The sequence below is a fragment of the Hyperoodon ampullatus genome, assembly GCF_949752795.1.
Source record: "Hyperoodon ampullatus genome assembly, chromosome: 3".
NCBI lineage: Eukaryota > Metazoa > Chordata > Mammalia > Artiodactyla > Ziphiidae > Hyperoodon > Hyperoodon ampullatus.
This window is the reverse complement of record NC_136916.1, coordinates 120,285,336-120,307,118: the sequence shown is the minus strand read 5'-3', so window position 1 is coordinate 120,307,118 and position 21,783 is coordinate 120,285,336. Positions and strand designations below refer to the sequence as shown.

Here is a 21,783-nt window from a genome sequence, read left to right as displayed (position 1 = left end):
AAATGAAGTAATAAAGATAGTAATGAATTAGAAAGCAAATAAAGTAAAAAGAATCAACTGAGCCGAAAGATTGTTCTTTGGAAACACTAAAAAAGTTGATAAACCCCTGTCAAGGATAAGGTGACAAAGAGAGAAAGATGGACAATAAACCTAATGTCACAAATAAAAGAGCAGACCTCTCTGAAGGTCCCATAAATGTTTAGAAAATAACAAGAGAATAAATAATATACCAGCAATGAGCAAACAAAAGATAATTTTTTTAAATTCCGTTTGCAGTAACATCAAAAAGAAAAAAATACTTAGAAATAAATTTAGCAAAAGAAGTGTAAACCTAATACTCTGCGAACTACAAAATATTACAGAAATAAAGAAGACCTAAATAAATGGAAAGGCATCCCATATTCATGGATCAGAAGACATAATATTGCTAAGATGGCAATAACCCCAAATTGATCTACTGATTCAACATAGGCCCTATCAAAATCCCAGCTAATTTATTTGCAGAAATTGCAAGCTGGTCCTAAAATTCATAGAAAATGCAAAAGGCTCAGAATGATCTTGAAAAGTTGCAGGACTTATACTTCCCAATTTCAAACCTTACTGCAAAGCTACACGAATCAAGACAGTGTGAAACTGGCATTAAGAATACACATATAAATCAATGAAATACAACTGAGAGCCCAGAAATGCACCCTCACAATTATGGTCAACTGATTTTCAACAAGGATGCCACAAAACTTCAATGGGGAAAGATTAGTCATTTCAACAAACAGTGCTAAGACAACTGGATATCCACATGCCAGAAATAAAGCTGGACCCCTACCTAACACAATATACAAGAATTTATTCAAAATAGATCAAAGATCTAAACATAAGAGCTAATCGAATAAAACTTTTAGAAGGAAACACAGGTGTAAATCTTTGTGACCTTGTTTTAAGCAATAGTTTCTTAGAAATGACACCAAAAGCATAACCAACAAAAGAAAAAATAGATAAACTGAGCATCACCAAAATTAAAAAGTTCTATGCTTCAAAGATACCACCAAGAAAGTGAGGAGAACATGCCACAGAATAAGAGAAAATATTTGCAAATTACATATCTGATAAGGGGCTCATATCTATAATATATAAAGTTAGAACTCAATAACAAAGACAAATAACCCTATTTAAAAATAGGCAAAGTGGGGGCTTCCCTGGTGGCGCAGTGGTTGAGAGTCTGCCTGCCGATGCAGGGGACACGGGTTCGTGCCCCGGTCCGGGAGGGTCCCGCATGCCGTGGAGCGGCTAGGCCCGTGAGCCATGGCTGCTGAGCCTGCACGTCCAGAGCCTGTGCTCCGCAACGGGAGAGGCCACAACAGTGAGAGGCCCGTGTACGGCAAAAAAAAAAAAATAGGCAAAGGGGGCTTCCCTGGTGGCACAGTGGTTAAGAATCCACCTGCCAATGCAGTGGACACAGGTTCGAGCTCTGGGCTGGGAAGATCCCATACACCACGGAGCAACTAAGCCCATGTGCCACAAATACTGAGCCTGCACTCTAGAGCCCACAAGCCACAACTACGGAGGCCGCACACCACAACTACTGAAGCCCACGCACCTAGAGCCTGCGCTCTGCAACAAAGAGAAGCCACCGCAATGAGAAGCCTGCGCACCGCAACGAAGAGTAGCCCCCATGCACCGCAACTACAGAAAGCCTGTGCACAACAACAAAGACCCAATGCAGCCAAAAATAAATAAATTAATTAATTAATTTTTAAAAATTAAAAATAAAAATAAGCAAAGGAACTGAGTAGACATTACTCCAAAGAAAATATATATAAATGCCAATAAGCAAATGAAAAGATGTTCAACATCACTAGCCATCAGGGAAACGCAAATTAAAACCTCACTGACACAACACTGTAAACCAACTATACTTCAATAAAATCAAAAGAAAACAACAACAACACCTCATTGAGACAACACTTCACATCAACTAGGATGACTATAATCAAAAAGACATAATAACAAGTGTTGGAAGGGAATTCCCAGGGGGTCCAGTGGTTAGGACTCCACGCTTCCACTGCAGGGGGCACGGGTTCAATCCCTGGTTGGGGAACTGAGGTCCCGCATGCTGCATGGCGTGGCCAAAAAAAAACCAAGTGTTGGGAAACATGTGGAGTAAATGCAACATTCACAAACTGCTGGTGGAAATATAAACTAGCACAGCCACTGTGAAACACAATCTCGCAGTTCCTCAAAAAGTTAAATATAGATCCGGCAATTCTACTCCTAGGTATATACCTCAAAGAATTTAAAACATATATCCACACAAAAACTTGTACAAGAATGTCCACAACAGCATCATTTATAACAGCCAGACAATAACCCAAATGTCCACCACCTGAAAAATGGATATATCAGTTGTGGTAGGGAATATTATTTGGCAAAAAAAGATATTAAGTATTGATACATAGTACAACATGGATGAATCTTGAAAACATTATGCTAGGCTTAAAAAGCTAGTCACAAGGAAGCACATGTTCTATCATTCCATTTATGTAAAATGGAATCTAGAGTAGGCAAGTTTATAGAGACAGAAAGTAGATAAGCTGTCTAGGGCTTACGAGTAGGGGAGATTGGGTGAAGGGTGGCAGCTAAGAGGTACAGGGTTTCTTTGGGGTGTAAAAAATATGTTTGAAAATATTTTGTGGTGGACATACAACTCTGTGAATATACTAAAAGCCATTCATTTGTACACTTTAAATAAATAGTATAGTATGTGAATCATACCCCTGAAAAGCTGTTAAAAAAACTATACTATTTAGAATAGTTTCAAAAATCATCAGATACCGGGGAATAAATCTAAGAAAAGATGTACAAGACCTCAACACAAAAATGTATGAACAATACTGAGAGAATTTTAAAAAGACATAAATAGAGGGATATACCACAGGCCACGGATAAACACTCAACACTGTAAAAAGGTAAATTCTCTCCAAATTAATCTATATATTCAATGCAATCCCAAACTCCTAAGAGGCTATGTGTATGTGTGCATGTGTAAACTGATGAAGTGATTTAAAATTTACATGAAAAGACAAAGTGCCAAGACAGCCAAGACAATCTTGAGAAACAAACCTGGAGGTTTATACTGTCAGACATCAAGACGTGCTAGGTAGAGTTTAAAAAGCATGATATTCCAATAAATATGTTAAAAAACTTTTTTTTAATAAAAAGCATGGTATTGGTGCAAGGATATATTTTTTTAAAAAAACAGACCAACACAATAGAAAATATTATAGAAACAGACTCAGATACATACAGTCACATAACTTAAGACTACGACAGTACAGAACAAAAGGAAAAGATGGTCCTTTAATAAGTGGTACTGGTAAATTCAATAGCCACATGAAAAATATTGAATACTGGGCTTCCCTGGTGGCACAGTGGTTGAGAGTCCGCCTGCCAATGCAGGGGACACGGGTTGGTGCCCCGGTCCAGGAAGATCCCACGTGCCACAGAGCGGCTAGGCCCATGAGCCATGGCCACTGAGCTTGCGCGTCTGGAGCCTGTGCTCCGCAACGGAAGAGGCCACAACAGTGAGAGGCCCGCGTACCCCCCCCAAAAAAAAATTGAATACTAACCACCAATCACACCATCACAGATTCAATTCTAAATGGATTAAAGACATTAATTTAGGGCTGAACTGTTTCCCCTCAGAATGTGTATGTTGAAGCCCCAATACCTCAAAATGTGACTGTATTTGGAGACAGGCCCTTTAAAAGTCATTAAGTTAGGACTTCCCCGGAGGCACAGTGGTTAAGAATCCACCTGCCAATTCAGGGGACACGGGTTCAAGCCCTGGTCTGGGAAGATCCCACATGCCGCAGAGCAACTAAGCCTGTGCGCCACAACTACTGAGTCTGCGCTCTAGAGCCCAGGAGCCACAACTACTGAGCCCACATGCTGCAACTACTGAAGCTCCCGCACCTAGAGGCCATGCTCCGCAACAGGAGAAGCCACTGCAATGAGAAGCTGGCGCACCACAACGAAGAGCAGCCCCTGCTTGCCACAACTAGAGAAAGCCCACGGGTAGCAACAAAGACCCAACACAGCCAAAAATAAATAAAATGTTTTTAAAAATAAAGGTTGTTAAGTTAAAATGAGCCCCTTGGATTAAGATAGGCCCTGGGCTTCCCTGGTGGCGCAGTGGTTGAAAGTCCGCCTGCTGATGCAGGGGACACGGGTTCGTGCCCCAGTCCGGGAAGATCCCACATGCTGCGGAGCAGCTGGGCCCGTGAGCCATGGCCGCTGAGCCTGTGCGTCCGGGGCCTGTGCTCCGCAACGGGAGAGGCCACAACAGCGAGAGGCCCGCGTACCCCAAAAAAAAAAAAAAAAGATAGGCCCTAATCCATCTTACTGGTGCCCTTACAAGAAGAGGAAATTTGGACACACTGAGAGACATCAGAAACATGCACCTGCACGGAGAAAAGACAATGTGAGGACAGGGCAAGAAGATGACCAGTTATGTCAAAATGGTAAGCCTCAGAAGAAACCAAACCTGCCAACACCTTGATCCTGCACCTCTAGCCTCCAAAACTGTGAAAACACTTAATTTCTATGTAAGTCATCCAGTCTGTGGTATTGTCTTATGGCAGTCCTAGCAAACTAATACAAAGACTAAATGAGTAAAAAAATTAAGTTTCTAAAAGATAACACAGAAGAATATCTTCATACTCTTGAGTACACAAAAAAAATTTAAGTAGGAAACAAATAACAGTCATCATAAAGAAAAGACTGAAAAATTAGACTATGTTACAATTAAGAACTTATGCTTACCAAGACACCATTTGAAATAAAAAAGCAAACCACAGAGTGGAAGAAGATATTTGCAATATGTATATCTGACAAAGGACTTGTATCCAAAATATAGGAAAAAATCCTACATATCAAAAGGAAAAAGAGAGATAAACATACTTTTTAAAATGTGAAAACAAAAAAACTAGGCAACATGACAAAAAGGATATCCAAATGGCCAATAATCATGAAAAGGTGATTAACCTCATTAGTCAGGGAAATGAAAACTGAAACCACAATGAGACATCACTATGCACCTACCACAATGGTTAAAATTTAGACTGGTAATATGAAAGCCACCGAAGTCTCACACTTTGCAAACAAAGCATGAGTGATCTTCAACTTACACAGAAGTAGCTGCATTGAAAAGTATCAAGTTTTCTGATTCTAACACGAATGTCAACATTTTCAAAAACGTCTTACCTCCTTTTGAACAACACTAAATTTTTCAAGTAGTTTACATTTTTCTTCGATCAGTGTAGAAAGTTCTGCAGCAAGCTTTTTCTCTCTTCCTAAAAACAGAGTTAATGTTATCATGTTTTTAAGTTGATTTAATTGTAAACAACAATGATGAGATCTAAAATAGAAAAAAGAGCTTACCCACATAAAGCCGGCTTCTAACCTGAAACAAATTTTTAACAAAAATTACATTAAAACACACACAGATTCAAGCACATATAATTTATTTAACTTCTACTGCCAACTTAAAAACAAAAGGTTTGTTATTGCCTTAGTATAAATGTAGTTCGCCAAAAAGTGTTCTATTTCCAATGAGAAAAATACATATGAAAGTCCTCCTACTGAAGAGTCACATTGTGTATTAGCATATTAAAGACTCTGAAATAAGTCTACCTTAAAGATATCTGTTTCATTTCATTTAGCCCACTGCTCCTCAAACATATTTGACCCTAAAATGAACTACTTAAGGAAGCCCCTATATCATCTCCCCAGTACTAATATCCAAAATAACACAGTTTGAAAAATGTTACCATGCGGCCATGGATCTGCTGACTATAAAGTAAAAAACCTTTTTTCTTCTTTAACCTCTCTCTCAAACAATGAAGGAAAAATTCCATTTAAAAGGGGATCAGGTTTAGGACTAAGGTAATCTAAGAGAAAACAGTGGGGACTTAAATGATCTACAGAAGATATATAGGAATAAAATTAAATAAAACAAGATTTAAAAGTCAAGGTACAGGGTTTCCCTGGTGGTGCAGTGGTTAGGAATCTGTCTGCCAATGCAGAGGACACGGGTTCAAGCCCTGGTCTAGGAGGATCCCACATGCCGCGGAGCAGCTAGGCCCATGTGCCATGGCTGCTGAGCTTGCGCTCTGGAGCCCGTGTACCACAACTACTGAGCCCGCGAGCCACAACTGCTGAGGCCTGCATGCCTTGAGCCTGTGCTCCGCGGCAGGAGAGGCCACCACAATGAGAAGCCCACATACCAAAGCGAAGAGTCTCCCCCGCTCGCCACAACTAGAGAAAGCCTGCACGCAGCAATGAAGACCCAACGCAGCCAAAAATAAAATAAAAATAAAATAAATAAATTTAAAAAGAAAGTCAAGGTACAATATAGTAGGTATAGATGAGGAACAATTAGTGAACTGAAACATCAGATTCAGAAACTATCTCAAAAGGTAACAGTAAACCATTAAAAAAAAAAGGAAAAAAAAAGTTAAGAGGGAAGTGAGAAGTAGAAGAGCCAACATCTCAAAAAAATAATAGTTCCAAAGAGGAAAAAAAATGTAAACTGCAGAAGAAACTTCCCAGAATTAAAAAAGATAAAAGATTTCATATTTAAATATTCAAGAGAATTTAAAGAAATAAGAAAAAAAAATCAAACCTGAACATATTATATTGAAATAAGGATATCAAATTAAAAGCCTCCACAGAGAACAGATCACTTACAAATGAATAAGAATCACATTGACACTAGACCTTTCAACAAGTAACATTTGATGTAAAAAGACAAGGAAGTAAAAGGATAGAACTTTGGACGCAGGATGTTTATATCAAACAAATTACCATTTCAGCGTGAAGACTTAATTCAAACATCCTCAAGCATACAAAAGGTTTGCCACATAAAGACCAACACTGAAAACAATCTAGAAAGAAGCATTCAAATATGGGAAGAATTAAATTCAGGAGCCGCTGCAAGAGATGTATCTTGAGGACTGGAGAAGGGGTGGAGGAGAAAGTAAAAAACAAAGAAATGGAAAAGGAAATATTTTTAGAACTAAAATTCTAGATTATACCAATATGAAAGGGGGTTAGAAAGTGAAAGAGACCAAGGGATGTGAGAGTATGCTAAATAAGGTTTTTGTTTTCTCAGAAGGAAGATTTACTTACAAATGTAGAAAAGAAACATTAAAAGTGGAACAAATTAATAAAGTATGCTAGAAGAAACTGGTCCAAATACATCAGTAATCAATAATCATAATATATGTAGATACACTAAACTCAGTGAAAAAGAGATTTTCAGATTATATAAAAGAAATTCATACAGAACTGAATTACTTTGCTGTACACCTGAAACTAATACATTGTAAATCAACTATACTCCAACAAAATAAAAATAAAAAAAGAAATTCATACAGGACATACATTAAGTAAAAGACCACAGAAAGACTGGAAAATATAAGGATGGAAAAAGACACATGAAATATTACCAAAAAGAAAATTGGTCTGGCTACACTAACATCAGATAAGAGACTTTAAGACAAAAGCATCGGAAGAGTTATAGAGGGTCACTAGATATTGATAAAAGATTCAATCCACCAAGAAGAGATGTAGCAATTCTAAACATGTATCCACCTAACAAAATATCCTCAAAATATGTAAAGCAAGAATTGGCAAAACTACAGAAAGTAACTGATAAATCCATCATGACAGTGGAATTCAGCCAACTTCTCTTCACTCTTGACAGATGAAGGAAACAACAACAAAAAAAGAGCAAGAATATGTAATACATGAGCACCACAAAAATTAGTCAATTAGCAAGCTTGACCTAATAATGGATGGATATAGAATGATATACATGTATCTGCTTTCAATAATAATCAGGAGCATAAAGAGCACAGAAAAAGTCTACATGTATGTGGAACTCACATATGTAGCATGGCAGATGAATGGGAAGAAGGGAGACTATTCAATAAACAAAGCTGGGAAAAAGGTTATATTGTGGGGGGAAGGGGGGTGGGGAATTACACCAACTCCTTACCCCACACTAAACAAAAAATCAACTCAAGATGGATCAAGCAATTCTGTGCTAAAAGAAAACTTTTAATTAAGAATTTCTACTCATCAGAAAACATCTTAAGAAAAATGAAAAGATGTTTCATACTGGGACATATGTAATATAGATAATCAACAAGGATATCATCAAGAATATATAAAGAACTCCTACAAATAAAAAAGAAAACAACAAACTACTCAAAAGAAAAATGGGTATAAGACATAAATATTTCCCTGAAGAAAAAATACATATGGCCAATAAATTTACTGAGTTTTCAATCTCACTAGTGATCAAAGAATACAAATCAGAACCATGGTTAAGATACCATTCAAGTGGCAAAAATAAAGAATTTCAACAATAACAAGTGTTGGAGATGACACAGATCAAATGGATCTCTAGGACCTCTTATATACTACTGTTGGGAGTATAAACTGGTACAGATAATTTGGAAAAGAATTTGGTATTACATTTTTTTTTTTTTTTGCGGTACGCGGGGCCCTCACTGCCGCAGCCTCTCCCGTTGCGGAGCACAGGCTCCGGATGCGCAGGCTCAGCGGCCATGGCTCACGGGCCTAGCCGCTGTACGGCACGTGGGATCTTTCCGGACCGGGGCACGAACCCGTGTCCCCCGCATCAGCAGGCAGGCTCTCAACCACTGTGCCACCAGGGAAGCCCTGGTATTACATTTTAAAAGCAGAACTTCCAATATACTATATAACCCAGGAATCTCGCACCTAGTATATTCCCAAGAGAAACTTACAAATATACAACAGGAGACAAGTATAAGAAACTACCCAGCAGCATTATTTGTAATAGAAAAAACCTGGAAACAACTCAAAGGCCCAAGACCATAAAATATACCAATTAATTGTAGTATATTCTTACAATAAAATATTCTTAAAACAATCAAAATGGGTCAAAAATATGGATGAATCTTAGCAATACAGGATGGAGTAAAAAAGTTCCAAAACATGACATATGGCATGAGACTAAGCAAAATTACTACACTTCTGAAGGATTTGTGTACATATGACCCAAAAAAAAATTTTTTTAAGGCATGGGAATAATTAACACAGGATCCAGAACAGGATTACCTCTAGTACAGGGAGGCAGGGGGATGAAATGAGGGAGGATCACCTAAATATAGGTGACAGTCAATATCTTTGATTCCAGGTTGGGTGGTATATTCACAGATGTTTAGTATACTGTTAAAAATAAACACAGACCCCAAATACTAAGTAAGTAAGAAATAAAGGTAGGCTTTGCTGTACACCTGAAACTTACACAACATTGTAAATCAACTATACTCCAATAAAAATTTAAAAAAAAGAAATAGAGGTAGGGTTTTAGTATTAGTGTGGAATAGTCCTACAGAGAATTTATTTTAATTTTTACACTTTAAAAAATTCCTCTAAATCCATATTCAGTTTCTAGGAGCCACACATTAACATGAGTAGCCCACATAACAATAACCTGTTTCCTTAAAACAAAATATATGTTTCTCATATTACTTGTTCAACATGAAGACAGAACGAACATTCTCTTAGTATATAGAGCACTGGTTACTTACCGATCGAAAACTTCTCCACAAAAACAAGAGAATAGCAAAAAATCCAACAATAGTTGCACATATCACTAATTCCCATGGAAAACCATAGAAGTTAGAACCTGGTCTCATATCTTCAGGCAATCCTGCCACAACCTTCAAGACAAAGAAAATTAACCTCTTAAAAATACACTTTTGATAAAAAGTGTTGATTACAAATTGCTATACACTGAATTTTTCTGTGTCCCCCTGCAACCCCAAAATTCTTATGTTAAACCTAATCCCCAATGCGATGGTATCTGGAAGTAGGGCCCTTTGGAGGTGATTAGGTCATAAGAGTGGAGCCCTCAGAAATGGGATTAGTGACCTTAGAAAAGAGGCTCCAAGCTCCCTTGACACTTCTATCATGTGAGGTTATAATGAGAAGACTGTGAACCAGAAGTGTGCCCTCACCACACACCAGATCCATGGCATCTTTATCTTGGTGTTCCCAGACTCCATAACTGTGAGAAAAATGTTTGTTGTTTAAGCCACCCAGTCTATGGTATTTTGTTATGGCAGCCCCAACAGATTAAGACACAAACATAAGTACAAGTTTACATGTAAATACTATTAACACCCTTTTCATGAAATGGGTACCAGACTATCACCAAACAGCAGGTATCAGAGGGTATTTTTCTGGCAATTTTCAACCACTATCACCAAGTGATGAAGGAAAGTAGTATGGTGAAATTTAATGATTTTCCAACCAGAGTTCTACAGAGATGCCTCAGAGCTTCTGAAAATAAGAGTAAGAAGAAAGAAGGCCAAAGAAAGAAGCTGAATCAGGTGCTCTTACCCTGATTCAACCAGTTTAGGCTTTTTCCATAGAGTATATGGTGTTCCATTTAAGATTTCCCCATGGGGGAAAAAAAATGGATCTGCTGCTTTATTAAAGTTTGAAAACCACTGATGAAACCTTTGGTTTAGAATCTGAATCCCTCTACCCTACCTCAGTGGCTCCCTTCTCTTATCTGTAATGGGAATAATGTTGTATGAATATGGAGTGCAGGTACTCAATAAAGGTAGCTGTTTCTATTAGTCCTCCTCCCTAACAAGTCTTCAGCACAAAACAGCTTAAGGCTTTTGCAGTTGCTTCTGTATTTCATCTTTCTCTGGGTCAGTTCATTATTCACTGTCATCCAATGAGGTTATTTTTTCTTTGTTACCAGGCCCCACATATTATTCAATCACATAAAAAGGTGAAAAGTAGGGGGGGAAAAATACTCTTTTTTAAGAACAACCTCAAGTCTGATCAGGTTTGATTCTTTCCAGGGTTCAATCCAAAACCTCTATGGCAAATCTTCCCTTTTTAGGCCCCTTCTATCTAGAAAAACACCTTTTAATATCTATTCTCTTCTCCAAAATCTTTTTTGTAACTCTGACCCATATATGCTATCAACAGTTCATTAACCTGTATTAAATAAACCTGATTATACCTTTTCTAAAAAAAAAAAAAAAAAAATACCGCTTTACCCTGATCTCTGCCTCTGCCTCTCCCTACATTACCCTTGTTACTAGCTCACAGAATTGTGACATCGCTAGAAACAACCAGTGATTTAAAAAAAAAAAAAAATCTATTTCTGCCTCTGAGAAAAAGAGGCATTTGACACACAATACTGGGAAGAAAAGGTGCTTTCTTTACAGTTTACATATTCTCCAACCATCTTATTTTCAGCTAACTATGTCAAAACATAGAATGCACATCACTTCAAAAACCTAATAATCGGAATGATTTCTTTACAACACTACAACACTTTAAGAGACAATTCTAAAAGCATCTCTCAGATTAAACATGTAATTATCTTTAGTATAGTGATATTTCTTAAATCCAATAACATTTTATCAGTCCTTCTATTCTAAAAGGAGGTGGTAAATTCTAGGTTAAAGCCTTGAGCTGGTGGAATCTGGTGGGATCTGGTGGACTGAGGAATAGCAAAGAATCTGAGTCTCAAGAATGCATGTCAAATCCATTGCTCAGGTCTTAATTATGCTGGTTTTCTCATGGAGATTTTTCACCCTTAAATTTAACTAAAATATAGAACCCTATCTCACAAAAGTATAGAAAGAATAACCAAATTTATCAAACATCAATAAATATAATGCAATACACAATTACACATGATTTGATAAATTGGTCCTAAATTTTAGAAGTAATAGGTAACCCTCCATACAATATGGTAGTGATTAATCACAGAACACTTAAAACCTATTCCACTCCCAAACGTGAGTATTAAAGGAATTCTAGACCAAGTAACTGAAAAGAAGCAATTAATCAAGTTGACAAAATACAGTAAGGTTAAATTAAAATTATTTTTCATTTTACCTCAAATAAATATTATATTAATAAAAACAACATAATAAGATGTCAATATACAGGCCCTGATAATACTTGACTGTAATGCAAAGTTTTATGAACCTACACTCTCCAATATATAAAACTTAAAAAATAATTTCCACTTTACATAAAGAGATTTTTTCCTGTAATTAGTGATAAACCACCAAAAAGTTTAAAAGGGGCACTGATTCACTCATTATTCATGATCAAGTTTGATAAAAACTATTTTTAGTATATCCCTTTCTTAAACTTTTCTTTACAAAAAATGTAAACTTGTAATCATTAATAATAATTCTCCCTTTAAAAGGGTATCAAAAGAGCTTTAGAATCAAATGCTCTAAAAAGAACTAAGGCAGAATAAGAGTTCAACCCAAACAAGATGAAACAGGATCTGTAAAATTAATAATTACCTCACAAGAGGCAGTTAACATTCGTTCAGTCATTCATCCATCTACCCAGCAACTAATTCCACATTTATTAACATGTTACATTCCAGACACTTTAAAACACATACTCTTTTCATTTTATCCATTTCCATTGTTTTAATGGAAACTAAACACTAAAATCACTATGCTAATAACTCACAAATCTGTGACTCCAACTCTGAGCTTTATAATACCAGTTTATTGGACAAATCTACATGGATGTCCTGGAGGGGTCACTGTACAGAAAGATCGTCTGATACAGTCTATGTTCTACTGAAACGGGAAAGCTTCCTGCAAATAGTTACAGTATCATCCTTAATGTGGTGAGGGAAGTGATCATTCCCAAAGCCAATCATACAGATAAAGGGAGAGGACCTCTAAAAGGAAACCAGTATCTGATCTTAAGCTGGTAAAACAACTATTTCTACTTCAGTCATTCTCTCTTGGGACCTAGACATTAGGGAAGGTAGGGATAAGGATGGGTGCTAAAATGGTACCTAGCCCATAAAAATATGCCAGGTCCTGGGACTTCCCTGGTGGTCCAGTGGTTAAGAATCTGCCTTCCAATGCAGGGAACACAGGTTCGATCCCTAGTCAAGGAACTAAGATCCCACATGCCGCAGGGCAACTAAGCACACACACTCTAGAGCCCATGCACCACAACTAGAGAGCCTGTGTGCCACAACTAGAGAGCTCGTGTGCCACAACTAGAGAGCCCGTGTGCTGCAACAAAGAGCCCATGTGCTGCAATGAAAGATCCGACGCAGCCAAATAAATAAATAAACATTAAAATATATATATATATATATATATGCCAGGTCCTAAAATGGGACACAGGCTGGAGAGGAAGGTATATTACTAAGACTAAACTGTCTGATTCTTATTCTTCTGGTTTCTTTTTTTTTACCCTCAGTATACAACCATTTAGTAAAGGTTTACTTAAATGCTTCAGTCTTGTTTCAGCAGCCTTATGAGATATTAGGCTTAGCCTAACGTTCTAAATAAAAGCAGGGCAGGGTTATAAACACATTTTTGTTTATAACTCCCTTTTTCTCTATCTGATTTAAAACACAACTGCATAATGCAATAATTAGAAATTTATTTTGTTGGATGTAAACTACATAAAGATGTAAATTGTAACAAAAACAGCATACAGAACGCAAGGATGGAACTATATAGAAGCAAAGTTGTTGACATTAGGTGGATTAATCCAAAGTAAATCACTATAAATCAAACACATACAGTTAAGGGGCGGGGGGGGGAACGACACTAAAATGGCACAGTAGAAAACATCTATATAACACAAAAGAAATGGAGGGACTAAGAAACAAAAAAGACCTAAGAAATATAGAAAACAAATAGCAAAATGGCAGAAGTATCACTAATTATATTAAAGTAAATGGGCTACACTGTCCAACTAAATGGCAGAGATTGGCAGAATGGACCAAAAAAAACACGTTCCAACTATATGCCATCTACAAGACACATACTTTAGATTAAAACACATAAATAGGCCGAAAGATGGAAGAAGAGGCGAGACTGGTTCAAGACGGCGGAGTACAAGGACGTGTTCTCACTCCCTTTGGCGAGAGCACCAGAATCACAACTAACTCTGAACAGTCATCAACAGGAAAACACTGGAACTCATCAAAAAAGATACCCCACATCCAAAGACAAAGGAGAAGCCACAATGAGACGGTAGGAGGGCGCAATCACAATAAAATCAAATCCCATAATTGCTGGGTGGGTGACTCACAAACTGGAGAACAATTATACCACAGAAGTCCACCCACTGGAGTGAAGGTTGTGAGCCCCATGTCAGGCTTCCCAACCTGGGGGTCTGGCAATGGGAGGAGGAATTCCTAGAGAATGAGACTTTGAGGCTAGCAAGATGTGACTGCAGGACTTCGACAGGACTGGGGGAAACAGAGACTCCACTCTTGGAGCGCACACACAAAGCAGTGTGCGCATCGGGACCCAGGGGAAGGACCAGTGACCCTATAGGAGACTGAACCAGACCTACCTGCTAGTGCTGGAGGGTCTCCTGCAGAGGCGGGGGGTGGCTGTGTCTCAGCGTGAGAACAAGGACACTGGCATCAGAAGTTCTGGGAAGTACTCCTTGGCCTGAGCCCTCCCAGAGTACACCATTAGCCCCACCAAAGAGCCTAGGTAGGCTCCACTGTTGGGTTGCCTCAGGCCAAACAACCAAAAGGGAGGAAACCCAGCCCCACCCATCACAGACAAGCAGATTAAAGTTTTACTGAGCTCTGCCCAATAGAGCAACAGCCAGCTCTACTCACCACCAGTCCCTCCCATCAGGAAACTTGCACAAGCCTCTTACATAGCCTAATCCACCAGAGGGCACACAGCAGAAGCAAGAACAACTACAATCCTGCAGCCTGTGAAACAAAACCACATTCACAGAAAGAGAGACAAGATAAAAAGGCAGAGGGCTTTGTAACAGATGGTGGAACAAGATAAAACCCCATAAAAACAACTAAATGAAGTGGAGATAGTTAACTTTCCAGAAAAACAATTCAGAATAACAATAGTGGGAGAGGGGGAAGAGGGCGGAAGAGTAAGACGCGGAGATCACCTTCCTCCCCACAGATACATCAGAAATACATCTACACGTGGAACAACTCCTACAGAACACCTACTGAACGCTGGCAGAAGACCTCACACCTCCCAAAAGGCAAGAAACTCCCCACGTACTTGGATAGGGCAAAAGAAAAAAGAATAAACAGAGACAAAAGAATAGGGACGGGACCTGCACCAGTGGGAGGGAGCTGTGAAGGAGGAAAGGTTTCCACACACTAAGAAGCCCCTTCGTGGGCGGAGACTGTGGGTGGCGGAGGGGGGAAGCTTCGGAGTCGCGGAGGAGAGCGCAGCAACAATGGTGCGGAGGGCAAAGCGGAGAGATTCCCGCCCGGAGGATCGGTGCCGACCAGCACTCACCAGCCCGAGAGGCTTGTCTGCTCACCCGCCGGGGCGGGCGGGGCTGGGAGCTGACGCTCGGGCTTCGGTAGGGGCGCAGGGAGAGGACTGGGGTTGGCAGCGTGAACACAGCCTGCAGGGGGATAGTGCACCACGGCTAGCCAGGCGGCAGTCCGGGGAAAAGTATGGACCTACCGAAGAGGCAAGGGACTTTTTCTTCCCTCTTTGTTTCCTGGTGCGCGAGGAGAGGGGATTAAGAGCGCTGCTTAAAGGAGCTCCAGAGACGGGCGCGAGCCGCGACTAACAGCGCAGACCCCAGGAACGGGCATGAGATGCTAAGGCTGCTGCTGCCGCCACCAAGAAGCCTATGTGGGAGCACAGGTCACTATCCATACCTCCCTTCCGGGTAGCCTGTGCAGCCCGCCACTGCCCGGGTCCCGGGATCCAGGAAAAACTTCCCCGGGAGAACGCACGGCGCGCCTCACGCTGGTGCAACGTCACGCCGGCCTCTGCCGCCGCAGGCTCGCCCCGCACTCTGTACCCCTCCCTCCCCCCGGCCTGAGTGAGCCAGAGCCCCCAAATCAGCGGCTCCTTTAACCCCGTCCTGTCTGAGCGAAGAACAGACGCCCTCCGGCGACCTACACGCAGAGGCGGGGCCAAATCCAAAGCTGAGTCCTGGGAGCTGTGCGAACAAAGAAGAGAAAAGGAAATCTCTCCCAGCAGCCTCAGAAGCAGCAGATTAAAGCTCCACAATCAACTTAATGTACCCTGCATCTGTGGAATACCTGAATAGACAACGAATCATCCCAAATTGAGGAGGTAGACTTTGAGAGCAAGATTTATTATTTTTTCCCCTTTTCCTCTTTTTGTGAGTGTGTATCTGTATGCTTGTGTGTGAGATGTTGTCTGTATAGCTTTGCTTTCACGATTTGTCCTAGGGTTCTATCCGTCCTTTCTCTTTTTTACAGTAAAAAAATTTTTTTTCTAAATAAATATTTTTTATTTTAATAACTTTATTTTATTTTTTCTTACTTTATTTTATTTTATCCACTTTCTTTCTTTCTACTTCTTCTCCCTTTTATTCTGAGCCGTGTGGAAGAAAGGCTCTTGGTACTGCAGCCAGGAGTCAGTGCTTGTCTCTAAGATGGGACAACCAACTTCAGGACACTGGTCCACAAAAGACCTCCCAGCTCCACGTAATATTAAATGGCGAAAATATACCAGAGATCTCCATCTCAACACCAACACCCAGCTTCACTCAATGACCAGCAAGCTACAGTGCTGGACACCCTATGCCAAACAACTAGCAAGACAGGAACACAACCCCACCCATTAGCAGAGAGGATGCCTAAAATCATAATAAGTCCACAGACACCCCAAAACACACCAGCAGATGTGCACCTGCCCACCAGAAAGACAAGATCCAGCCTCATCCACCAGAACACAGGCACTAGTCCCCTCCACCAAGAACCCTACACAACCCACTGAACCAACTTTAGCCATGGGAGACAGACACCAAAAACAACGGGAATTACGAACCTGCAGCCTGCAAAAAGGAGACCCCAAACATAGTAAGATAAGCAAAATGAGAAGACAGAAAAACACACAGCAGATGAAGGAGCAAGATAAAAACCCACCAGACCTAACAAATGAAGAGGAAATAGGCAGTCTACCTGAAAAAGAATTCAGAATAATGATAGTAAAGATGATCCAAAATCTCGCAATTTAAAGAATAGAGCAAATGCAAGAAACATTTAACAAGGACCTAGAAGAACTAAAGATGAAACAAGCAACGATGAACAACACAATAAATGAAATTAAAAATACTCTACAAGGGATCAATAGCAGGATAACGGAGGCAGAAGAACAGATAAGTAACCTGGAAGATAAAATAGTGGAAATAACTACTGCAAAGCAGAATAAAGAAAAAAGAATGAAAAGAACTGAGGACAGTCTCAGAGACCTCTGGGACAACATTAAACACACCAACATTCGAATTATAGGGGTCCCAGAAGAAGAAAAGTAAAAGAAAGGGACTGAGAAAATATTTGAAGAGATTATAGTTGAAAACTTCCCTAATATGGGAAAGGAAATAGTTAATCAAGTCCAGGAAGCACAGAGAGTCCCATACAGGATAAATCCAAGAAGAAACACGCCAAGACACATATTAATCAAACTGTCAAAAATTAAATACAAAGAAAACATATTAAAAGCAGCAAGGGAAAAACAACAAATAACACACAAGGGAATCCCCATAAGGTTACCAGCTAATCTTTCAGCAGAAACTCTGCAAGCCACAAGGGACTGGCAGGACATATTTAAAGTGATGAAAGAGAAAAACCTACGACCAAGATTACTCTACCCAGCAAGGATCTCATTCAGATTTGATGGAGAAATTAAAACCTTTACAGACAAGCAAAAGCTGAGAGAGTTCAGCACCACCAAACCAGCTTTACGACAAATGCTAAAGGATCTTCTCTAGGCAAGAAACACAACAGAAGGAAAAGACCTACAATAAAAAAACCCAAACAATTAGGAATACGGTCATAGGAACATACATATCAATAATTACCTTAAATGTAAATGGATTAAATGCTCCCACCAAAAGACACAGACAGGCTGAATGGATACAAAAACAAGACCCATATATATGCTGTCTACAAGAGACCCACTTCAGACCTAGAGACACATACAGACTGAAAGTAAGGGGATTCAAAAAGATATTCCATGCAAATGGAAACCAAAAGAAAGCTGGAGTAGCAATTCTCATACCAGACAAGATAGACTTTAAAATAAAGACTACTAACAGAGACAAAGAAGGACACTACATAATGATCAAGGGATCGATCCAAGAAGAAGATATAACAATTGTAAATATTTATGCATCCAACATAGGAGCACCTCAATACATAAGGCAAATACTAACAGCCATAAAAGGGGAAATCGACAGTAACACAATCATAGTAGGGGACTTTAACACCCCACTTTCACCAATGGACAGATCATCCAAAATGAAAATAAACAAGGAAACACAAGCTTTAAATGATACATTAAACAAGATGGACTTAATTGATATTTGTAGGACATTCCATCCAAAAACAACAGAATACACATTTTTCTCAAGTGCTCATGGAACATTCTCCAGCATAGATCATATCTTGGGTCACAAATCAAGCCTTGGTAAATTTCAGAAAATTGAAATTGTATCAAGTATCTTTTCAACCACAACACTATGAGACTAGATATCAATTACAGGAAAAGATCTGTAAAAAATACGAACACATGGAGGCTAAACAATACACTACTTACTAACAAAGTGATCACTGAAGAAATCAAAGACGAAATAAAAAAATACCTAGAAACAAATGACAATGGAGACACAACAACCGAAAACCTATGGGATGCAGCAAAAGCAGTTCTAAGAGGGAAGTTTATAGCAATACAATCTTACCTTAAGAAACAGGAAACATCTCAAATAAACAACCTAACCTTGCACCTAAAGCAATTAGAGAAAGAAGAACAAAAACATCCCAAAGTTAGCAGAAGGAAAGAAATCATAAAGATCAGATCAGAAATAAATGAAAAAGAAATTAAGGAAATGATAGCAAAGATCAACCAAACTAAAAGCTGGTTCTTTGAGAAGATAAACAAAATTGACAAACCATTAGCCAGACTCATCAAGAAAAGAAGGGAGAAGACTCAAATCAATAGAATTAGAAATGAAAAAGGAGAAGTAACAACTGACACTGCAGAAATACAAAAGATCATGAGAGATTACTACAAGCAACTCTATGCCAATAAAATGGACAACCTGGAAGAAATGGACAAATTCTTAGAAATGCACAACCTGCCAAGACTGAATCAGGAAGAAATAGAAAATATGAATAGACCAATCGCAAGCACTGAAATTGAAACTGTGATAAAAAATCTTCCAACAAACAAAAGCCCAGGACCAGATGGCTTCACAGGCGAATTCTACCAAACATTTAGAGAAGAGCTAACACCCATCCTTCTCAAACTCTTCCAAACAATATCAGAGGAAGGAACAATGCCAAACTCATTCTACGAGGCCACCATCACCTTGATACCAAAACCAGACAAGGATGTCACAAAGAAAGAAAACTACAGGCCAATATCACTGATGAACATAGATGCAAAAATCCTCAACAAAATACTGGCAAACAGAATCCAACAGCACATTAAAAGGATCATACACCATGATCAAGTGGGGTTTATTCCAGGAATGCAAGGATTCTTCAATATATGCAAATCAATCAACGTGATACACCATATTAACAAATTGAAGGAGAAAAACAATATGATCATCTCAATAGATGCAGAGAAAGCTTTCGACAAAATTCAACACCCATTTATGATAAAAACCCTGCAGAAAGTAGGCATAGAGGGAAATTTCCTCAACATAATAAAGGCCATATATGACAAACCCACAGCCAGCATCGTCCTCAATGGTGAAAAACTGAAACTATTTCCACTAAGATCAGGAACAAGACAAGGTTGCCCACTCTCACCACTCTTATTCAACATAGTTTTGGAAGTTTTAGCCACAGCAATCAGAGAAGAAAAGGAAATAAAAGGAATCCAAATTGGAAAAGAAGAAGTAAAGCTGTCACTGTTTGCAGATGACACAACACAGCAAAGGAAACCATAAACAAGACCAAAACACAACCCTCAGAATGGGAGAAAATATTTGCAAATGAAGCAACTGACAAAGGATTAATCTCCAAAATTTATAAACAGCTCATGCAGCTCAATAGCAAAAAAACAAACAACCCAATCCAAAAATGGGCAGAAGACTTAAATAGGCATTTCTCCAAAGAAGATATACAGACTGCCAACAAACACATGAAAGAATGCTCAACATCATTACTCATTAGAGAAATGCAAATCAAAACTACAATGAGATATCATCTCACACCAGTCAGAATGGCCATCATCAAGAAATCTAGAAACAATAAATGCTGGAGAGGGTGTGGAGAAAAGGGAACACTCTTGCACTGCTGGTGGGAATGTGAATTGGTACAGCCACTATGGAGAACAGTATGGAGGTTCCTTAAAAAACTAAAAATAGAACTACCATATGACCCAGCAATCCCACTACTAGGCATATACCCTGAGAAAACCATAATTCAAAAAGAGACATGTACCAAAATGTTCATTGCAGCTCCATTCACAACAGCCCGGAGCTGGAAACAACCTAAATGTCCATCATCGGATGAATGGATAAAGAAGATGTGGCACATATATACAATGGAATATTACTCAGCCATAAAAAGAAACAAAACTGAGCTATTTGTAATGAGGTGGATGGACCTAGAGTCTGTCATACAGAGTGAAGTAAGTCAGAAAGAGAAAGACAAATACTGTATGCTGACACATATATATGGAATTTAAAAAAAAAATGTCATGAAGAACATAGGGGTAAGACAGGAATAAAGACACAGACCTACTAGAGAATGGACTTGAGGATATGGGGAGGGGGAAGGGTAAGCTGTGACAAAGCGAAAGAGAGTCATGGACATGTATACACTACCAAACGTGAGGTAGACAGATAGTGGGAAGCAGCCGCAGAGCACGGGGAGATCAGCTCGCTGCTTTGTGACCGCCTGGAGGGGTGGGATGGGGAGGGTGGGAGGGAGGGAGATGCATGAGGGAAGGGATGTGGGAATGGATGTATATGTATGAATGATTCACTGTGTTATAAAGCAGAAACTAATAAAAAAAATTTTTTTAAATAAAAAATAAAAAAAAAAAAGCAGAAGTAACAACTGACACTGCCGAAATACAAAAGATCATGAAAGATTACTACAAGCAACTCTATGCCAATAAAATGGACAACCTGGAAGAAATGGACAAATTCTTAGAAATGCACAACCTGCCAAGACTGAATCAGGAAGAAATAGAAAATAGGAACAGACCAATCACAAGCACTGAAATTGAAACTGTGATAAAAAATCTTCCAACAAACAAAAGCCCAGGACCAGATGGCTTCACAGGCGAATTCTATCAAGCATTTACAGAAGAGCTAACACCTATTCTTCTCAAACTCTTCCAAAATATAGCAGAGGGAGGAACACTCCCAAACTCATTCTACGAGGCCACCATCACCTTGATACCAAAACCAGACAAGGATGTCACAAAGAAAGAAAACTACAGGCCAATATCACTGATGAACATAGATGCAAAAATCCTCAACAAAATACTAGCAAACAGAATCCAACAGCACATTAAAAGGATCATACACCATGATCAAGTGGGGTTTATTCCAGGAATGCAAGGATTCTTCAATATACGCAAATCAATCAACGTGATACACCATATTAACAAATTGAAGGAGAAAAACAATATGATCATCTCAATAGATGCAGAGAAAGCTTTCGACAAAATTCAACACCCATTTATGATAAAA

At 39.1% G+C, this 21,783-nt stretch overlaps 1 protein-coding gene across 7 annotated transcripts in view; it reads right to left on the bottom strand.

The window, feature by feature from the left end:
* Window positions 1-21,783, bottom strand: part of MIA2 (MIA SH3 domain ER export factor 2) — a gene marked incomplete at its 5' end in the record, with an annotated part of 112,125 nt that overhangs the window by 56,238 nt on the left and 34,104 nt on the right. For all 7 annotated transcript variants that reach the window (XM_079699272.1, XM_079699274.1, XM_079699277.1 and 4 more), the window contains 3 exons: window positions 5,260-5,348; window positions 5,437-5,458; window positions 9,642-9,773. In XM_079699272.1, coding sequence (XP_079555398.1) covers window positions 5,260-5,348; window positions 5,437-5,458; window positions 9,642-9,773 — 243 coding nt within the window. The remainder of the gene's footprint in view (window positions 1-5,259; window positions 5,349-5,436; window positions 5,459-9,641; window positions 9,774-21,783) is intronic.